Genomic DNA, 19,262 nt, shown 5'->3' on the forward strand with positions numbered 1-19,262 from the left:
AAGATGGGTCAAGAAACCAAGTATGAAAATTTCATTGAAGGCAATGCAGTTAAATTTTTTACCAGCACACCGAAACAAAAAAGTGCGGTTTCTAAAGGTTTATTAACTGCAAATATTCCAAGTTATTGTTCTAACATAAATTGTGATTCGAGTAACTATTCTACAATCAATTTCAGATCAGTAAAGCCTGTTGATGATTCTAACACTAAAATTTCTTATCGTATTGCTCCAGAAAATGAAACTGTTTCCCAAAACGTGACGAAAGTTCCCAATTGTTGCACGAACAAAAATTGTGATCCCAATCATCGTCGTTTAGCAGGGCGAGGAACTAAATGCGTGAATTCGACAGTAAGCTGCAAATCAATTGGCACAGTCACTGACAATTCCTTGTTTACAGACAAGAATTTGTATCACACTAGATTTGAACAGGGATCTAAAGCAGCAGCCAACACTACAATGAACATACTTGAAGGAATGCTAGTGGGAATAAAAAACTATAATGATAAGTACAAGATAAAGTATGGCATGCAAAATTATCCGCATAGTAGTGTAAGTCGTAAAAATATTGATTGCAATGTAGCGGCAAACATAAATTCAGTGGACTGTATGAGGCCAGAATGCATAAGAATGCTGGAGGAGATCAAAGAGTGCACAAAAACATTGGAAGAACAGCTGACAATTATGAACAAAAATATAAAAGCTAAGAAAAGTAGACAGCGGAAAGATATAGTTACGCAGGAACCAGAGAAGGAAAATATTTGCATACAAGAGCCTAGCGTCAAAGATTTTAAATTTGTTAAGTGTACTCATGTGGATTTAAAACTAAATAAATTGCCAGACAACCTTTTGCAACAAAGTAATAAAGATATTAAGAAGCTAGAAAATGTTCATGGAGAAACTAAATGTTGCAATGAACGAGAAAAAATTTACAGAACTAAGAAAATGTTTCACAGATCTGAAAACAAAGATAAGTTCAATACAGAACAGTCATACACCTTAAAAACTGTAGAAAATACAAATTACACCTCTGATTCTTCAAATTTCAAACCACTTATAGCCTCCACAAGCAACGACAAAAATTTATTAAGCGAAAAGATGTGTCTCTGTCCTTTTCCTGATCAGACAAGTATCTTTTCCAATAGAAATTTGATAAGACTACAGGAAAAAAGGATTAAATTAAGTGGATTAATAAGCCACCCTTTAAAGAGAGAAGATCATACCGTTAGTTTAGGAAACATAGAACGGTTACAGGAATGTTGCAATCGTTCAGAGAAGACTATTACAATGTTATTTTTAACTAGAGGGGTGAACAACTCGTATTTAAAGTCCAGGTACAAAAGGATGGAATTGGAAAATTTTAAACCTAAATGCTTAATAAATAAAATGAATAGTAAAAGCGATGAAATATTAAAGAAGCGCAGAATGCAAGTGCCTACAATGTTCAAACAGTTGAAGCCTGTAAAGTGTAAAATTGAAAAGTGTTTAGAATCGACAGAGAATACTGAAAATATTTGCAGTCATATTAGAAGTCAATCAAATTGTAAAATATCCAATTTGTGGACGACTGCTTGCACACAATCGTCCAATTTGTACATCACATCTGCCACCTCAGTTTCTCGTGTTAGTTTCGCAAGCAATTTAGATAATTGCGCTAAAGAGAGAGCAGACAAATCTGGCATATGTGTATTAAGTTAAAAGTAAAGTGAAATTTATGGTATTTATAGTATTAAGAGGAATTTGTCTTAAGGGTTTAGTTTTTAGCTTATTCGAAGTATTTGTACAAATAAAAAATGTCAATTGTCGCCGAACGAAGACTGAACTTGTATTTGTGAATAATTATTTTATAAATTCGTGGTAAACGAATTTACAGTACTAATACTATAAAGTAAGAAGGAATATGTTTAATGTGTACGATGATGTTTAATAGCTTAATCTGTGAACATGGAAACTGTAGTAATGGCCATAATCTGGAGGAATAATTGTACATGTTGAACGAATAAATTATAAGACTATATTAAAGTAATTGTTACTGTATAGTAGCCATGACTGATAGATTAAGGGCGTAGCATATTTTCTATTGTACTAGGTTTTATATTTACTTGTTCAGCAAATAATAACGTAATTTGTTCATGGAATAAGAAAATGAATTAAACTGTACTTTTTCAGACACAGTTATCTTTTTCGAAGTAAAAACCTAAGAAAGTTGATTTAAGAATATTTCATAACCACGAGAAAAAGGTCTATTAGGTATCGTAATACTTCAGCTACCGGGAGATTATTAATATTAGCTTTTCAATGATTCAACAAATTCGAACTTAACGTTAATATCCTTTTACTATTAGAATTAAAGCAAATTAAATTTTTCAAAAACTGAACTGAGGGTTTATGTTGAGTAAAATTGCTGTTAGAGACACAGTGTAGCCAGAGATAATTTATTGATTTCTGAATAAAGTTGCTCTCGTTATTAAGCAATCTATGAAAAAATTCATTGAAGTACTATTAAATAACCACACATCAGTAGATAATGTATTAAAATTATTTGTCCATCAGCGACAAGTCTAAAGAAATAGAATAAACAATATCCAAACGATTTGTATGTTCAGTTTTTAATAGTGTTTCTCCTTCGTATTCAGTAATTTATTATATATCATTCTTTTATTCCTTTACACATACGTTTATGATCTCGATGATCGTACGAAACGTTGAACATGTAAACTAGGTAATTACAAATAATAAAAATAAAAAGCCTCTCGATAAGATTCTCTTTTCTCTTCTTCGATCCTAAACGTTCAGCTATTCAATTTGATTTATGTATATTATGTATATGTATACTTATATATGTATTTTATATATATACGTATGTGTCTCCTGTGTGTGCATATAATTTATATATAAAATACATAATAGAGGCTCGCGCAAAGTTTTACAAGTTTTACGAGTTTTTAATAATAAAGGTATCGGCTTTTTCGTTTACAATCGGTGTCAGCCAGTACTTTTTTTATTTCATACACTCTGTCACTCTCTCTCTCTCTCTCTCTCTCTCTCTTTCTCTCTCTCCCTGTATCTTTCATTCTCTCTTTCTCTCTCGGTTGACGTCCACTGGTTCATCAATTCAATAATTACAAAAAGATCTCACACCTTGCAACTTCCTACGTTTTGTCATAAACTAATATAATACAAGAACTTTCTCGCTTCCACTTGACGCTTCTAAACGTCTAATAATCTTACACCCTTAATAAGAAATTTATACAGAGCTCGTTAACATCATAAATGAAATACAGGCATTATGTACAAATATTTATAATTATACATATATGTATATATGTATAAGATAGTTTCTTTCCTTTACTTTTACTCCAAGTATGATCGTCTTAAATCGTAACTTCACGGACATGGACGAGTACCGGGGGTAACTCGCGAACAATACACATACACACACGTTCGGCAAATGCGAGTTTCCCACACAAACGCAACTGATACCGACATCTGATCACGGTGAAATTTTCAATTAGTTCATTGATAGTCCTAGAAACAAAAACGAATGTTCCATTTAATTGGCGCACACGAGACATCATATAATTTTTCTACAAAATTAAATTAAACTTCAAATAAGAAACAATTATTGTATACATTACAAAAAGAATTAGAAAACATTTTCTAATTGATTCTTGCATACACTTTCTAGAATTAATGGTTTTCAAGAAAAAGAGATCGATGCGCCCCTAATTTTGATCACTTGTTTCGTATGGTGGGTAAAAAAAAATTGGAGAGAGAGTCATTGGGTAGCGCCTCTCAAGAAAGTAAATTAAATAATTAGTCCCCTAGAGCAAATTTTGCTGAATAACATTCACAAACTGAATGATTATATTGAAGAAAGAAAGAAACGTTGTTTGTTTAATGATACGCTGAAAAATGATGTTTCACGTGCATCAATCGGACAAAAGAAATTAAAAACTATGTAGGAAAAGAAACGAAGTTGGTTGACTTTTTCCATTATCTAATCCATAACACGGAGCAATCGAAATTACTCTTTCATAGTAGACTTCTTTTATCTAATGTTCGTTTCTGTTTGTACAGCTTATAATACAAAATAGTAGACAATATAATTCTAAGTTTAAAAAAAAAAAGTAGATCAATGCGAGGAGATGAGAAAAATCTAACAACTATTAATTACAAGTCGTGTTCTTCTTTTCAAGATTTCTGTAAAAGATCTCGTTCAAAATTCTTAGTTTGAAAGGGTCAAGCTATTCAAAATCGAAAGACGTGTTTCAAATTAAAATTAGCTTAGAAGAAATGTAGAAAGCCCCAACAAAATTATCAATTGTAACTGAGGCTTTTTACTATTGCATTGATTTACGGGTAGATCATAGTACCTGAGTACTCGAAGATTCAGTTAGGAAGAGTTCTACTTGCGAATATAATAATGAATTGTTGATGAATGGAATGATAAATTACAGAATTCTGGTTCGTAGAATTTTATCGGAATATCCATGCAAAGTCATTCAGCGGTTATTTCTTCTTTAAGAAGCATTTCGCTGGTTAAATTGAAGAGAAAACTGTTAAAACGAGTATTATCGGGAACGATTGCGTCCTAACAAGGTCCATCCACTTTAGTTCTGAAAATTTGAAAACCACTGGCTTCAACGAAGTTTAGGCCTTTGCTAATATCAAGTATAAATATACTTACGACTGTGTCTAGAACACACGAACAATTGATCATTTTCTAACCCGATCGAATCGAAGCTGTTGCTTTCTGTTTGGTGGTTGCCGCCTCGTCGTTTTTCTCAAAGAGTTCCGCAACTCGCACACACCGAAGAAAAACATTTCCTTTTTGTCTCACGTGCGTAGACCATCGAGAAACGAACGACTTAGTTGCAACACGATGCGCTAAAAGTGCAATGTTAGAGCTTATAGGAAGTTTTGGAGTTAAGGGTGCGCGGCGATTTCCATAACAGAGTGCCCTAGTATTCTGCAAAAATCAACTAAAAAATATACAATAAAATTCTGTTAGATATCATCTCAGTTCTTGAGAAAAATCTGTATCACTTAAAAGATACCTTTTTTTTCACATTAGAAAAATGAGCCAAAAATGTAGTTAGAACATAATGTTTCCATACGAGGCCCAGTTTGAAAATTCTGGAAAAGAAAGCCTTATAGAAAAAATTATATTGTACGTTTCCAACTCAATTTTCCTTACAAAATTACCCTATCTTGCGAATAATGGGACACCCTGCGTACAGATCCAAAAGTTCTGTCTGCTACGGTTACCTCTCTGCCATCCTAGGGCAATATTTAAAAGAACCAAACTTCAATATTTGACGGTTTCGAGACTCCAAGATAAAACTAGTATTTTTTTCTAAGCGAAATCAATGTTTTTTCGTGACAGACAATTTTCTGTGGAAGAAACAAACGGCGACTAGAGTTAACTCGGATCAGATGATTGTCAAATTGGATCAGTACATTTGAAGTTATAAAATTCCCAGTTGATTGGTGTATTAGAAACGATGGTAACTGGTCTCTCGCGATGTCTACAAATTTTTGCCTTTTGAAACAATTGTCGGATAGAAAGTATATGATACGAAAAAATGTAGAAACATTAAATGTAGATTTGAAGATCATTTATAGGTCGCATTACTTTTTTAAATGGGTCGCAATATTTATGTTCCGTGCATACATTGTTTCGTACCATGTTCCATTTGACAATTGTTTCAAATGGTAGAAATTTTTGGACCCCTTGCATAAAAAGCTGTTGGCTTTATGGTCCAAAACCCCTACAAGATTGAACATTATACATTTTTTCGAAAAAGCGTAAAAATCCGTTCGAATTTATCTTTCTTTTTACCTAGAAACTGATTTGAAGTAGGAGAAGAATTCTTAGATTTTTTAGACGGACTATAGTTCTCGGCCAATGTTTTGATACGGTTCATCCTATGTATATCTATATGTGTTGCCTCAACGTCACATTTCCGGCAACAAGATTATGCGACAATAAAACAAAAAAGAGAGACAATAATATATAGCCATGTAACTGCAATATGCAATTATATAAGCGAAAAGAAAAAAAGAGAAATGATGATAAATTCCTAACAAATACATTTCATAAAAAGGTTTCTTTATAATCTAGGTTTTTTCTTTCTTGGTGACTTATGAAAAACATACAATAATAATAATAATAATAATTAATAATAATAATATAATATAATAATAATATAATATTGATTCGTAATTAACTATAACGTCCATAAAGTATTTTTCTTCGCCCATTCAGTTATTTTTTGTACAAGATTACTAAAAACATTTCTTCCGCTTTCTTGTTGAGAAAATAAATATTAATATTAAATTTGAAATATTATTCTCGTTCTTGTTTTTCTTCTTTTCTGCGTTTTTTCTCACGTTTTGTTTTGTATCACTGATTCTCTGCATCATCACTTCAACTACTGTCTTTCGTTTCGTGGTTTACTAGTTTTTATTTTCAGTACATTATTATAGTCTAAATCGGCAAATTGGCTTGCCTAGTAAGTTTATAGGCCTCTTTTTAATTAATATGGAACATTGCCGTGTCATACTCTTCTTCTTCATCACCTTCTTTTCCTACTTTTCTCTTCGCCTTTTGCCACTGTTCCTTCCTTTACCGCACAGTCACACATTTTTCTTTGCTTTTATATTTTTGCAATTTATTGCAAAAGTCATAATCTTACATTATTACTTTTCTGGTTCTCATTCTCACTTTCGGTCATGCTCTCTCTCTCTCTCTCTTTCTTTCTCTCTCTCCCTATCATTCTCTACCATATTCGCTTTCTCTCTCTTTACTCTTTCACTTTACACTAAAATTCAAAGTAAAACAGGTTGATCGGTGCTCGGAGAACATTTAAAGAGCTTTCTCTTAGAGGCCTGGTTCAAGAGGTCACCTATGGTGACTGCTGCTTTGATCGTTCATATCGTATAGAACTTGTGCGATTGTTCTTGATGATTCAACGTTACTTAATGCCACACCCGCCAGATGTGGTTCGTATGCTCTAAGGTGCCTACAAAACAGAACCACAAAATTAAAATTGGGCCACAATTATTATCGCAAATATCTACGATCTGGGTTAGGATAAAATGGTTAAAGGATTAAGATATTAATAAATTTACTGGCGCTCCTTATTATTTTGCTCCTCTGAATTTGGAAGATATTTGCTCCTTTAAACCTAATTATGTTTTCCTCTGATAGTCTTTACCATTATCATTTGTAAGAGATATTTAAAGTGCTTCACTTGGGTGGGTCACCCAATAATAAATAATGAAATCCTATATAATCTTTTTAGGAATAGGTTTCAGTCTATTATCATGGTCCTTTTAATAGAATAATTAGGAGTATAATCTCACCTTCTGCCATGTGTTGAATATATGACTAGGTTTCTGAGAATTAGAGCTGCTGTCAAGCGAATACTTTTGGTCACTGGACCTTCGTTGTCGTCCTGTTGAGAAAGCGTAAAGCATTTTATGAATTCCAAGCGTGACTGTTTACAACTACACGATGAAAAATAAATGTATATAAAAGAAACATACATATCGAATTAACTAATCACACTGTTTTAATCAACAAATATTATGTGTACACAAGTATGACAATTGTTTAATGATGTTCGAATTAATGAATTGCAACACCTTGAACACATTAGTCAGATATGATCAGGAAAACAAAATGGAGTCACTGATTTGAAATTTCAAGAAAATTTTAAGAAAATTATTTATAAAACGATGCTGCAAACATTAAAATATAAGCATGTCACGCAATGGGTTTCTAATTCTTAAAAAAACAAAGTGAGACTACAGCATGCTGTGTAAGGTAGCAAAAGGAAAATTTTGGCTTGTAATCGTTTGCAAAAATACACATGAAAACCTTGCGAATATATACACTTAATGTTTTTAATTAAATTTCAGATACTTAATTTTTCAAAACATACACTAGTATATTTACTTATTTTAAAAGTAACAATTGTCACTACGCCTCATACTTTGATTATCGGACAAACGGTTCCACACAATAAACAAAAAACTAATTAAATTAATCTAGTTAATCTAAAGTCTCGTCAAATATTAAAATTGAATTAAATATAACGACAAAAATTTTATGTTCAAGTACAAGGTCGAATGGGTCTCCCTTAATTACCAATCAATGATAACATATAATACCATCTAATTCAATTAGCACAACTGTGATTATATATTCTCGAGTCAGACATTAATCGTTTAAGATATCACATCTATACATCGTAAGCACAACAAATGTGTTCTACTTTGCGTCTCCCTTTTAAATAAAAATTATACCAACACCCTGCCCATCATGAGCACTTGAACGGCATAAAACACATAAATTACAGCTGCTCTAGCTACCAAAATGAAAGTCAAATGAACTCCATGCTAAAATATTTATTGAAATCTATATAGGATGAATCACTGAAGCATTTCATCCCAAGCCACTGATTCATTTTCCCTATCACAAAAAGTTATCCAAGAAATCAGACCTACTTAAACAATTCAATTTCTGTTCTAATAATTAAGAATTCTTCTAGATAAATTCTTGAAATATTAAAAATGGATTAGCTGCATCGGATGAATCGCTTCAGAGGCACACGTATCTCATGTATCGAAGGAGGTACAAGAATTAAAAATAAAAACTCAGCACGGTGCGAAAACGAAAAAGTAAAGCACAAAACAAAGATATATGCGACAGGTTAACAGCGCACAGGGGCTGTGGCTGTGGAATGGATCATGAATCCTCTACTTTTCTGAACACGTTTGTTTTTACCTGTTCTGGCGGAGGATTTTGCCCAGGTCTTGGGGAAGAAGAGCTTGAGGTGGCTGCAGCGGGCTTGGTCGGCCTTTGCTGCTTCGCCAAGAGAGAAAATCAGAGAAATTTCATTACATTAACAAAACTCTATCGACTCTAGAAACCGTGGGGCTAAAAAGGATTCTGCGAAATCTGCGCGGAGTATATTTCTCACATCAATCTAATAGAATATTCAATTGTTACAACCGTGACAGAGATGGCGCTTTCTGCTCTAGCTAGACACTCTTTCTTTCATTTATCGCTTTGGTGAAGCGAGTAGAGTATATTGTTGTTCGCTGGATAAATATGATTAACAAATTTTCTACTAACCATCAGCTCTTTTGGATTAACGAATTCCAAGGCGTGCCGCTTAATAGCATGGAATGCTGCGTTTGGTGCATAGCCAGGATGATGAGGAGTTGGTGGCGTCGACGTCGAAACTTCAGTCTTTCCGGTCACCGTTAACTGTTTCCTCCTCGTGTACATCGTCTGTGAACAAAATGCATTACTTGAACTGCTCAAAATTCCACCATTACTTGACAAATACTGCATGATCGTTCGACCAACCTCCGCATTGCAATGCCTATCATACAAGTGTGTCATCAAGGAAAACCTACGCCTCTTCAGGGCATCGCAACTCGCCCAGAGACACAATATTTCCTCCCCACCGATTGGACAATGCGCTTCGCATACGTGCAAGTAAACCTCGTGCGATGTTTTGAATTGCCTGAAAACACGATAAAATTGCCTGTCAGAATGAAAAGTTTGAAAGAAGTCATGGATGACGACAAGGTAATCATTTCCTTAAAAAATGAGCTACGAGAGTTAGTTTTAAATTACCTCAAGCATCCCCGCCACTCGCATAGAAAGGCATTAGGATCAATCTTGATCGTGATGGTTTTATTCTCTGGTTGGATCTGGCTGGTCGACGGTTTCAACTCGGGTTCGGTGGAGGTACAGGAACTGACAGTCTTCATGATTTTCGAGGGTTGTTTCGCGGGCAGTCCATGCGTAGCAGCGGCTTGATGTGGAGTCGTCGGCCTTGTAGGTGGTGGTGTCGATGCCGGGGTGGGTGTCACGACCCTTGAGGGCACACTAGTGGACACTGGGGTCTGCTGAGCCATTGCTGGGATCGTAACTGTCACGGTATTAGGATTAGACTGCGCCATCGAACTGTTCACAATGATGGAAGTCTGGGGTATCGTTCCCGACGTTGGAACAAGCGGAGGTGGTATATTCCCTAGCGCAGGACTCTGCAGAATAGGTCTCGAAACCTGAGTGACGACCACCTGTTGCCCTTGAGGCGTGACAGCTACCATTTTTTGCTGAGTAGGCGGAGCAGCTGCTTGCGGCTGCAGGATAATGATAGTCTTCGCGCCAGTCCCCTGCTGCTGCGTCGTCTGTGCCACTAAAACAGTCTGTGCCTGTCCCTGGACCAAGGTAGTCTGAGGTTGAGCCAAGACATAGTTCTGGCCCGGTACGCCACCGGAAACTACATATTGCAGCTGCCCCCCTGCACTCTGTTGCAACAGAACTTGCGGCTGAGGTTGCGCCTGTCTAGCCTTCATCGATGCAGCAGGTATGATCATCTGATTATTAGGCTGGATCGTCTGTTGCACCACTAGTGTCTGTCTAGGAGCTGCGACTATCAGCTGTTGTTGCTGCTGATGCTGCTGCAATTGAGGAGGCGGTTGTGGCGGTGGCTGAGGCTGCGGTTGAGGGGGTTGCTGAGGCTGTTGGAGTTGTGGTAGTTGTGGTGGCTGTTGAAGCTGCGATGGCTGTTGGAGCTGCGGTGGCTGTTGGAGTTGCGAAGGCTGTTGGAGCTGTGGAGGATGTTGGAGCTGTGGAGGATGTTGCTGAGATTGTTGTTGAGGTGGCTGAGGTGTCTGACTAATCTGATTGACGAATATATGTGGTTCCTCTTTTATCGTCGCAGCTGGCTCTTCTTTCGTCACATTCACGTTTTCGTCAAGATCTGTCTCATCCTCCATACAATCTGCGGCTAGAGCTGCGTACAAGTTGGCAGCAGTGGATGAGACCGTCGCCTTCTCGCTGTCCTTGTCGTCGTCCTGCTCCTCGGATTTTATGCTCGAGACTGTTGACTCCGCCGTCGTCGAATCTACCGCCGGATCTGGCGACATTGTACCATTAGAGTACTTCGGTTTCTTTGCATCTACATCGTCGGAATCGCTGGCGGCCCTCTTTATTCCCCTTGGCGCCTCTATCAACGTGTCTTCGGAGACCTCTGTCTGTAAAACATTTCCCTCTTCCACCTCCGTCTTTATTTTTATGTCGGTTGGAGATTCTTTCAGCACTTTCTTGATGTGGTTCTCTACTAAGTCGATGCCTTTCTCGTTAATGGAGTTTTTCCCTAGAACGCCGTTCAAGATAGGTTCTTTCTCCACCTTTCTCTCTAAGAGATCCGCCAACATCATGCTTTGCAACGGTTTTTCCTTGGATGTAACGCTAGAAGAGTCCTTTGACGAGCCATCGTCCTGCGCATCGATGTCCATGTTGCTCGGCGCACCGTTCAATAAAATACCTTCGAAACTTGTTAGGGAGTTATCCTCTTCGACACCAACCCCTGAACAGTCCCTGCTGCCACCGATTCCGCTACTAGACGCTAAAGAATTGTTGGTTGAGTCCGAGTCCTCTGCGATTGACGTGCACGTCGACCGCTGCGTTGTCTTATTAGCGGTCGTCACTGTCGTCATTGGAGGCCGACACAGTTTGATCGTGGACGATATGTGATTCTCTGTGGAGTTCAGCAACAGTGGGGAAGCGATCGTCGATATTGAAATTTGGTTGATGTTCTCGTTATCGTTTACTTCAGTCTGAAAGATAATTGTTTGTTATTCGTCTAACATGCTGGATAAATGTTAGCCCTGGAAAGGGTATCTTGGTCTTTTCAGGATTAAATTATTATAAGAAAATGACGATAACATACCTTGTCACAATTATTAGTCAGGATAAACTTGGCTCCATTAAGCCTTTGTATCTTTTTGGCAGGAATGGGTGTAATAGCTGGCTTTTGTTGCTTCGAGTTGACATAAGTCTTTGGGAGTATTGCAGATGCGGCTGTTGTGGTTGCGGGTGGCTGTGATACGTTAGTTAATTGTTGCTGCAGTAGCCTCTGCTGCTGTTGTCGTTGCGCAACCTACCAACCAAATGTAATTTAAGCAAACTAAAATATGACACTTTACTGTTCTATGGAAGAACACAACCTCACAGTTTATACTCTTTCTTTACTATCGTTGGGGCAAAATCATTTCGAAATCGAACACACCATGCTTTTTGTTAGTAAAATTTCAATCATGAACGTCTTTGTTCATGTGAAAAGTAATTATTTTGTTAAGTATTACTGAATTTAATTATTGAATAAACAATACGGTAAGAATAAACAAATTAGAAATCGTTTTGCTTGAATGCATGTTCAAAAATAAAAAGTCGTACAACAAAAAAACATTTTCAGGTCTGATCTTATCCTCTAAAAGAGCTGAAGCGTTCCATCAAACTTATACTTTGTCTCTACAACTTTTACGTTAGCATTTCTTTGAATGTTTCATAAATTTACTATGTCTTTACTGAATTATTTGAAAATTATGTCTTTCTATTTATCTCTACTCTTTTAGTGGTACTTCGGCATCAGCTATTTTACAAGACAAGACTATTGTCAAACAGAATATCACACTGGACAGCCTACAAACTCAATATAACAGCAAAAAAAGATAAAGTAATACTACAGTTTTTCATTGTTAATATACAACAATGATACCTGGTTGCTGGTTATTAGCTGGTTCGCACTGATGCTGGATGCGATGCTAGCAGTAGTGTTTGTTACACAGGCAGTAGGAGTAGACACACAAGTCGCAGCAGTACTGGGCATGCAGTCGCTGCTGACCGTTACCTTAGTAGCCAGTAGGCTTTTTATTATGGAACTGGATGTGGTACCACTTCGATTATCATCCTTCGCAACTACCTGAATAGTTTGCGACTGTTGCTGCACCAGCTGCGGCTGCAGCGGTTGTGTCTGGGACCCGCTGGATAGTAACGCTTGACTCAAGTGAGGATGTGACACTGACACCTAATCAACAATCGTTACCCAAAGATGAATCGATTGTTCAGACAAATAAAAACATTCTTATGATTCCTACGTATATATTTTTAAATATTAATAGTAGAAGAAGAGGCTCTTAAGTACCTAGATATTATTTCCAATAATGCAATTGAATTAATGTTAATGATCTTTTACTTGTCATAGATAAGAACTTCTACTAGAAAATATACAACTATTTTCGTTTTTGTGTTTTTTAAAAAAGTCGAGCTGTAGTAATAGTTAAGACACTGTTCATAGCGTTGTATTTATTGCTAAGCATGGATCAAGTAAGACAAGTTAAACTCGGTAGCTTAAATATTAATTATAATATTGTTTGTTATAATAGTGTAAGACAGTTGAAATATCGCATGATACAAATTGCAGTTGTATGACAAGGAATCCGAAAATACACATATAGAAGAAACGTACGGTCTACTTTAATCATGCAGCAATAAAATCTCATAGCTAATATCAGACTCATAATAATAATCACTGAGAAAAAATATATGAAGGCTAAAACTGTAACTAAACTTATAAAAATGAAAGATATGAAGCAAATCGTATGTCTCTCACGAATGAGTTTCTCTATGTTATAGAAAATTTAATTCATAAAAATTAATGTTTCGTATCACACATAGTAACGGAAGACTCATGAATCGAAAAGTCATGTATTCAATGTTTATCTTTGAATCGATATCACACTTGATACTTATATTTTATATAAATCACAGACACGTCCAGCTTATTCGAAACAAATAGTAAAATCTGTTTCATTTTTCCTGCGAGTTCATCATGTTTTTAACAAGTTTCAAAGAAGGTAACACTGTTCAATACTTTGTACTAGATATTAAACTTTAATTAGCTGTTTGTACTAATAATCACAAGAATCGCCAATAAAATCATAAAATTTGTTTTTTTTTCTGAAAGTGTTTCGAATAAGATGGACCACGTCACGCAGGTTCTTACTTATCTGCATGCATTACGATAGCGATGGGAGTACACAGGGACTTGAGTCATGCAAAATGTAATATTGTTAAGGAAAGCCCATATTACAGTAGCCATATCGTGAAACCATAACCAAAATAATAGGTCATGAGTGGTAGAGAGAATGGTAGAAAGCTAGGACTCGGACCCACCTGACTTTTAGAATCAACCTTGGTGACTGGATTTTGGGATTGAGTTGAACAAGTGTTTGATGCACTGGATGGTGGTTTCGGTGGGGCAGATAATTGGGCTTTCAGGATAGGTGACGCTGGGATGGGGAGTTTTTGAGGCCCAGATGCAGGATTGTCTAGGGCCGTGCTATCAGGAGCAGGACTAATACTCTTGATTGTACGCTGTTGTACGGGAAGCACCTTTACTGGAGTTGTGTTGATCGCTGGAATTGGAGCTGTGTTAGTCCCAACTGCGGTTTGGCTCGGATAAGTTACTTGGGGAGGTGTGGCCCGTACTCTGATTCCTTCGTAATACTGAGTACCAGTTGTTTCACCTTTCAATGGATTTGGTCCAACGCTTCCACCAAACACGGATCTGAAACGGACCAATCCAATAGAGTTCAATGCTCCTGTTCACCTGTCGAACAAAACTGACTCTATCAGATGAATTGCGTATATGATTTGAGGATACGATTACCCACCTAACACATCTTGGAAAATGAAGCGGAGCGATCACTCCCCTCCTGCCAATCTTTGTGCAACAACCGAGATACTTCTTGTACAATTCTTCTTGCTCTATACGCACACCTGGTGCCAATTCAAATGTTGCTCTCAACCAGCCGAGGGCAAATTGCTCGTTTTCTTGTATAATTTGCTGATGAGCGTGTTGCTGTTGTATCGAACTGCTTGTCTCCACCGCTTCTGTATAGAGATCAAGAGGAAAGAGACTTTAGAAAACTTTTCATATCGCTTCGACTCTCGTCTAGGGTTTCCGGGGTTTTCAGGGTTTCCCGTTTAACTCGGCCCAATCGCAAGGGGACACGTACTGTGCGTTGCAGATTTTGCTGCGGTTGCAGCTGGAGTGGTTGGTCTCGCAGGAGCCGGACTGACTGGAGCTGGTGCTGCAGTGATAGTGGCTGGTATGGTTGGCACCGACGGTGACACTGTCGCAGCTGGTGCAGCGGCAGTAACCGGAGTGTTCTGGGTAGTGCTCGGCGGTGTAGTTACGGTGGACACTGTCTCGATCACTCGCATCAAGATGCAAGCCTTCGGCCCATAACTCTGTGCTTCCACCGTCACAAGGGCGACCAACGTGTCAATAGCCCCGCGTACCCTCGCGACGCTAGTGCATGGCCGCTCACCCAACGATGTCAACGCGTACAAACATTCCAAGGTGTATACTAAAAGCGCTATGTCGTTCAGTGCCAGAAACCTGCGAAAAGACACCGCATCCTTTTTGTCATCTATGCCCGATATTAAGACGAATCGTTTAAATATCCCCGACCGTGTAGGAGGAAACGCAGTTTAGAACATGAAAACTAGCCCAACAATCACCAAAGACCTTGACTTTAAGAGACGCAATTTTTGGAACCGTCGACGTTACAAACACCCCCCGCATCATCCATTTACCTGCATATAAGTTCGTACACACTGTCCTCCAACCCAAATGTGACGACTTCTTCGTTGCTGTCTTGTTGGCTAATTTTATTAAGCACCTCCAAACAGGATATAACGATAAACCTGTCCTGGGATTCGACACCCCTCGCGACGCATGACAACACGACGTCCGTTATCCTCTCCCCGGCCTCTTTTAAGATTATTTCGTTCGCTATGTTCCCTAGTATGTCGAAGCCGAGCTGATGCAGATTGCTCCACCTCGCCCTCACGCACAGTAACACGAATCTTAAGAAACACCGATTCCTCCCGAGCACTGCGGCGTTCTCCGGCGTGAAGCTGAGATTCCGTAGGATCGACGCTATCTGCAGAACACGCTGGCCGTACGGGTCCTGCGTGCCCAGCGTTCGCCCGACGCAAAACAGGTCTCTGTCCTCCTCCTCGAACTTGATGGAGTTTTGGTTCTGGTCTTTCAAGTTCTCGTCCTGATGTGGGTCTAGCCTCGAGCAATCCGGAAGCACCTGGTGATAAAATCGTCTTGTCAAAAATCATCCGCCGCACGCTTGTTTCAGGATTAGAGATGTTTCTTATCGTTCAAGCGTTTCAGTGTACGTGAACGTTTTTAGAATTTCATTTCAAAGATATCTCTTCCTTTTTATGCAATATCGCGATTAGCGTTATTCGTTGGAAAAATCGATGTTTTCGAGGGCGAACGAAATCAAGTTTCCTTTTAAAGGAATATCTGAGAGAGAGAGAGAGAGAGAGAGAGAGAGAGAGAGAGAGAGAGAGAGAGCTAGTCCACGGGGAGAAACTGAATTGATTGGTTGGCCTTACCCCGTCGACGTCCATCGACGTTGAGGGCTCATCGTTCTCGATCTGGGCGGCGCTTTTGTTCTGCTTCTCCAAGATTTTCCGCCTGGAGAATGTCTGCGGACTGGTGGCCGGTTTCTTCATGAACGTCCTCTCGTTCGTGAGATCTATCACGTCCTGGCAGTCGAGCACGTCCGACCAGAACGAGTTGATCGAGTAGTTCCTCACCCGGGAGTAGACCTCGATGAAGAGCTGCCTTGTGCCTGGCGAGTCGAACACGCCCGCGTGCGCTAGTAGGATGTTCACCAGACGGGGGTACTTGTCCAGCCGGAGGATGTGTTTACCCTCGTTCGACAGCAACGTGCAAACGTTGATCGCGAAATCCTGTTCGTTCGGCAGCGGCGACAGTAGAGAGAGCGCGAGCTTATCGTAGTTAGATGGCTTGTAAAGATCCGAAGAGAGGCCGTTGTATTCACGAAGAGATTCTGCAAACGAAACGAAAATGCTCTCTTAGTGACGCAATAGCTTCTCTGGTACGCGACAGCATCGAAAACGGACGGGTTTCAAATTCGTATAATTCTAGAAGAGAGTATATCCCCTTCTCTGCGTGTTGTTCGATGCAGCGGGTCTATGCAGCTAAACGATCAAGGTCGCGGGGAACCAGAAGAGACAATCGAATGGCCGTTTATCGAGTGGCTATAACGAAAGTTCGGTTTTCCAACACGTTGAATGCCACGGGGGTCACCGGTGACCGGCGCTTAACTTGGCGGTGACGCCATGGGGGCCACCGGTGGCCGGCGCGCCTAAATTGATAGAAATATATATAATTTGAAACAAATGTCAGTATCCAAAATTTGGTATTATTACCATCGTCGATTCAAACGGTGAGCCCTGTCGCAATTAACATGTCAAACATGGTTGTACACCGTAACTTATCTATTGCAGATAATATTTCAGCATTACATGTATCGCATAAAAGAAAATTCATCGTGGCGCCACGGACAATTTCTGTAAAACCGGCGTGGCATTCGACGTGTTAACAGTGAAATCAATTTTTGTGCAGGTCGAATTGCTTCGGAGGGCGCGGACGATCGTACCGCGCGTAAGGGACGAAGCAAAGATGCAAGTCTGGCCGACCTACGACCACCACCGCCCCGTGCAACTGGTGTGATCGACAAATCACGAGTGTAAGTAGGTTGTGCCCGGTCAGGGTCAGAGGCTCCAACTAAGCAACGAAAATATCTCGAGCGGGCAAAACAATTTTTCGCCTGACTTTCACCTAACTCGATTTAATCGATCGTCACGCGCGATGCTTAACAACGTCGGCATTGTTTGTGGACAAAATTTTCTGTCCGAGCGGTGGGCTCCTTAACGAAACAGTTGGCCGGCTGATTAATTTAGTCGAGCAAACACGACGGATAAAAAAGTCGGCGCGCGCCGTGGCGGAATATGAATGACAACGCGAAATTCGCATCGAACCGTGTAACGAAATTCCGAATACGAAACCGTTAAAATTATAATGCGGTAAATCCTGAATCCGTCGCGAGGGGATTTATTACGAATACAGTAACGTCTCTCTAATTGACGCTCAGATTGCACTGTAATGTCTCCCTAACTGACGCTCGGATTGTCCACTAAAATGGATAATTTTGGAGAAGGAGATACGATTGTCCGAGCCTTGTGGCTCGTTTTTTATGGTTATCGATTATCAACAATTATAAAAACGAGTTGCAAGACTCGAACAATCGTATCTCCTCTTCCCAAGTTGTCCATTTTTATGTCCCCCTTACTGACGCTCTGATTGTCCACTAAAATGGATAATTTGGGAAGAGGAGATGCGATTATTCGAGCTTTGCGGTTTATTTTTATAGTTACGAATTATCAACAATTATAAAAACGAGCCGCGAGGCTCGAACAATCGTGTCTCCTCTTCCCAAATTGTCCATTTTAATGTCCCCCTTACTGACGCTCTGATTGTCCACTAAAATGGATAATTTGGGAAGAGGAGGTACGATTACTCGAGCCTTGCGGTTTATTTTTATAGTTATAAATTGTCCACAATTATAAAAATGAGCCGCGAAGCTCGAACAATCGTGTCTCCTCTTCCCAAACTGTCCATTTCTGTGGACAATCTGAACGTCAATTGGAGAGACATTACTGTACACAGAAAAGGACAATTTGGGAACAGGAGATGCGATTATTTGAGACTTGCGCCTCGTTTTTTACAATTGTTGACAATCGGCAACTATATAAATGTGCCTCAAGACTCGAAAAATCGTGTCTCCTTTTCCCAAATTGTCCATTTTAATGTCCCCCTTACTGACGCTCAGATTGTCCACTAAAATGGATAATTTGGGAAGAGGAGATACGATTACTCGAGCCTTGCGGTTTATTTTTATAGTTATAAATTGTCCACAATTATATAAATGTGCCTCAAGACTCGAAAAATCGTGTCTCCTCTTCCGAAATTGTCCATTTTTCTGCACAATACGAGCGTCAGTTGGGGAGACATTACTGTCACACGCGCTATCGATTGCTAAATAAGCGATCACGGACAATAACGTTAGACAATTACGAACGAGGAAATAATAATCGTAACTCGCTCCGATACGGAAACGACGCGTTGGCATCGATTGATCATTTTAACCGCGGATTGGTCGAACACGCTCGTTCCTCGGTGCACGAGGCTCGGAACGCATAGCTCTCGGAAGAAGCGCGGAACATTATGGGGAAAATGGGCCCGAATTGCCGGCCGTAGAGCAATATCATCGCGATTCGCGGTAATCTTTTTAGCCGCAGAACCGCGATCAATATCGCGTCCCGGGTGAAATGTTGCCTTTTGGCGGTATTTACGGCGCTCCTCCGCCGGTAAAGAAACGCTGACCGAACCAAAAACTTACATCGAGAAAACGCACGCGTTTTACTTCGCTCGAACTCGGATGCGCGCGGATGTCGGAATTAGAGCACGGTAGAGACCTCCGGATTAGGGCGA

The 19,262-nt window shown here is 39.2% G+C and overlaps 1 protein-coding gene across 8 annotated transcripts in view; it reads right to left on the reverse strand.

Moving 5' to 3' along the window:
- Positions 1 to 2,590: 2,590 nt before the first annotated feature.
- Positions 2,591 to 19,262, reverse strand: part of Bap170 (Brahma associated protein 170kD) — a 69,822-nt gene continuing 53,150 nt past the window's right edge. Inside the window, exons 5-18 of one of the 8 annotated variants that reach the window (XR_013034121.1) lie at positions 16,295 to 16,755; positions 15,476 to 15,981; positions 14,893 to 15,278; positions 14,548 to 14,767; positions 14,048 to 14,441; positions 12,591 to 12,899; positions 11,763 to 11,972; positions 9,656 to 11,649; positions 9,383 to 9,542; positions 9,146 to 9,304; positions 8,795 to 8,872; positions 7,369 to 7,460; positions 5,058 to 7,025; positions 2,591 to 4,982 (exon numbers count right to left, since the gene is read on the reverse strand). Coding sequence is in view for 5 of the 8 variants with exons in the window: in XM_033464891.2 (XP_033320782.2) it covers positions 6,905 to 7,025; positions 7,369 to 7,460; positions 8,795 to 8,872; positions 9,146 to 9,304; positions 9,383 to 9,542; positions 9,656 to 11,649; positions 11,763 to 11,972; positions 12,591 to 12,899; positions 14,048 to 14,441; positions 14,548 to 14,767; positions 14,893 to 15,278; positions 15,476 to 15,981; positions 16,295 to 16,755 (5,090 nt within the window). In the remaining 3 variants the exon portion in view is untranslated. Of the gene's footprint in view, positions 7,026 to 7,368; positions 7,461 to 8,794; positions 8,873 to 9,145; positions 9,305 to 9,382; positions 9,543 to 9,655; positions 11,650 to 11,762; positions 11,973 to 12,590; positions 12,900 to 14,047; positions 14,442 to 14,547; positions 14,768 to 14,892; positions 15,279 to 15,475; positions 15,982 to 16,294; positions 16,756 to 19,262 lie in introns of all 8 variants that reach the window. The other 7 variants (XR_004489529.2, XR_004489528.2, XM_076524491.1 and 4 more) reach the window with 7 other exon arrangements.

This window comes from Megalopta genalis, chromosome 9, assembly GCF_051020955.1.
Source record: "Megalopta genalis isolate 19385.01 chromosome 9, iyMegGena1_principal, whole genome shotgun sequence".
NCBI classification, from domain to species: Eukaryota; Metazoa; Arthropoda; class Insecta; order Hymenoptera; family Halictidae; genus Megalopta; species Megalopta genalis.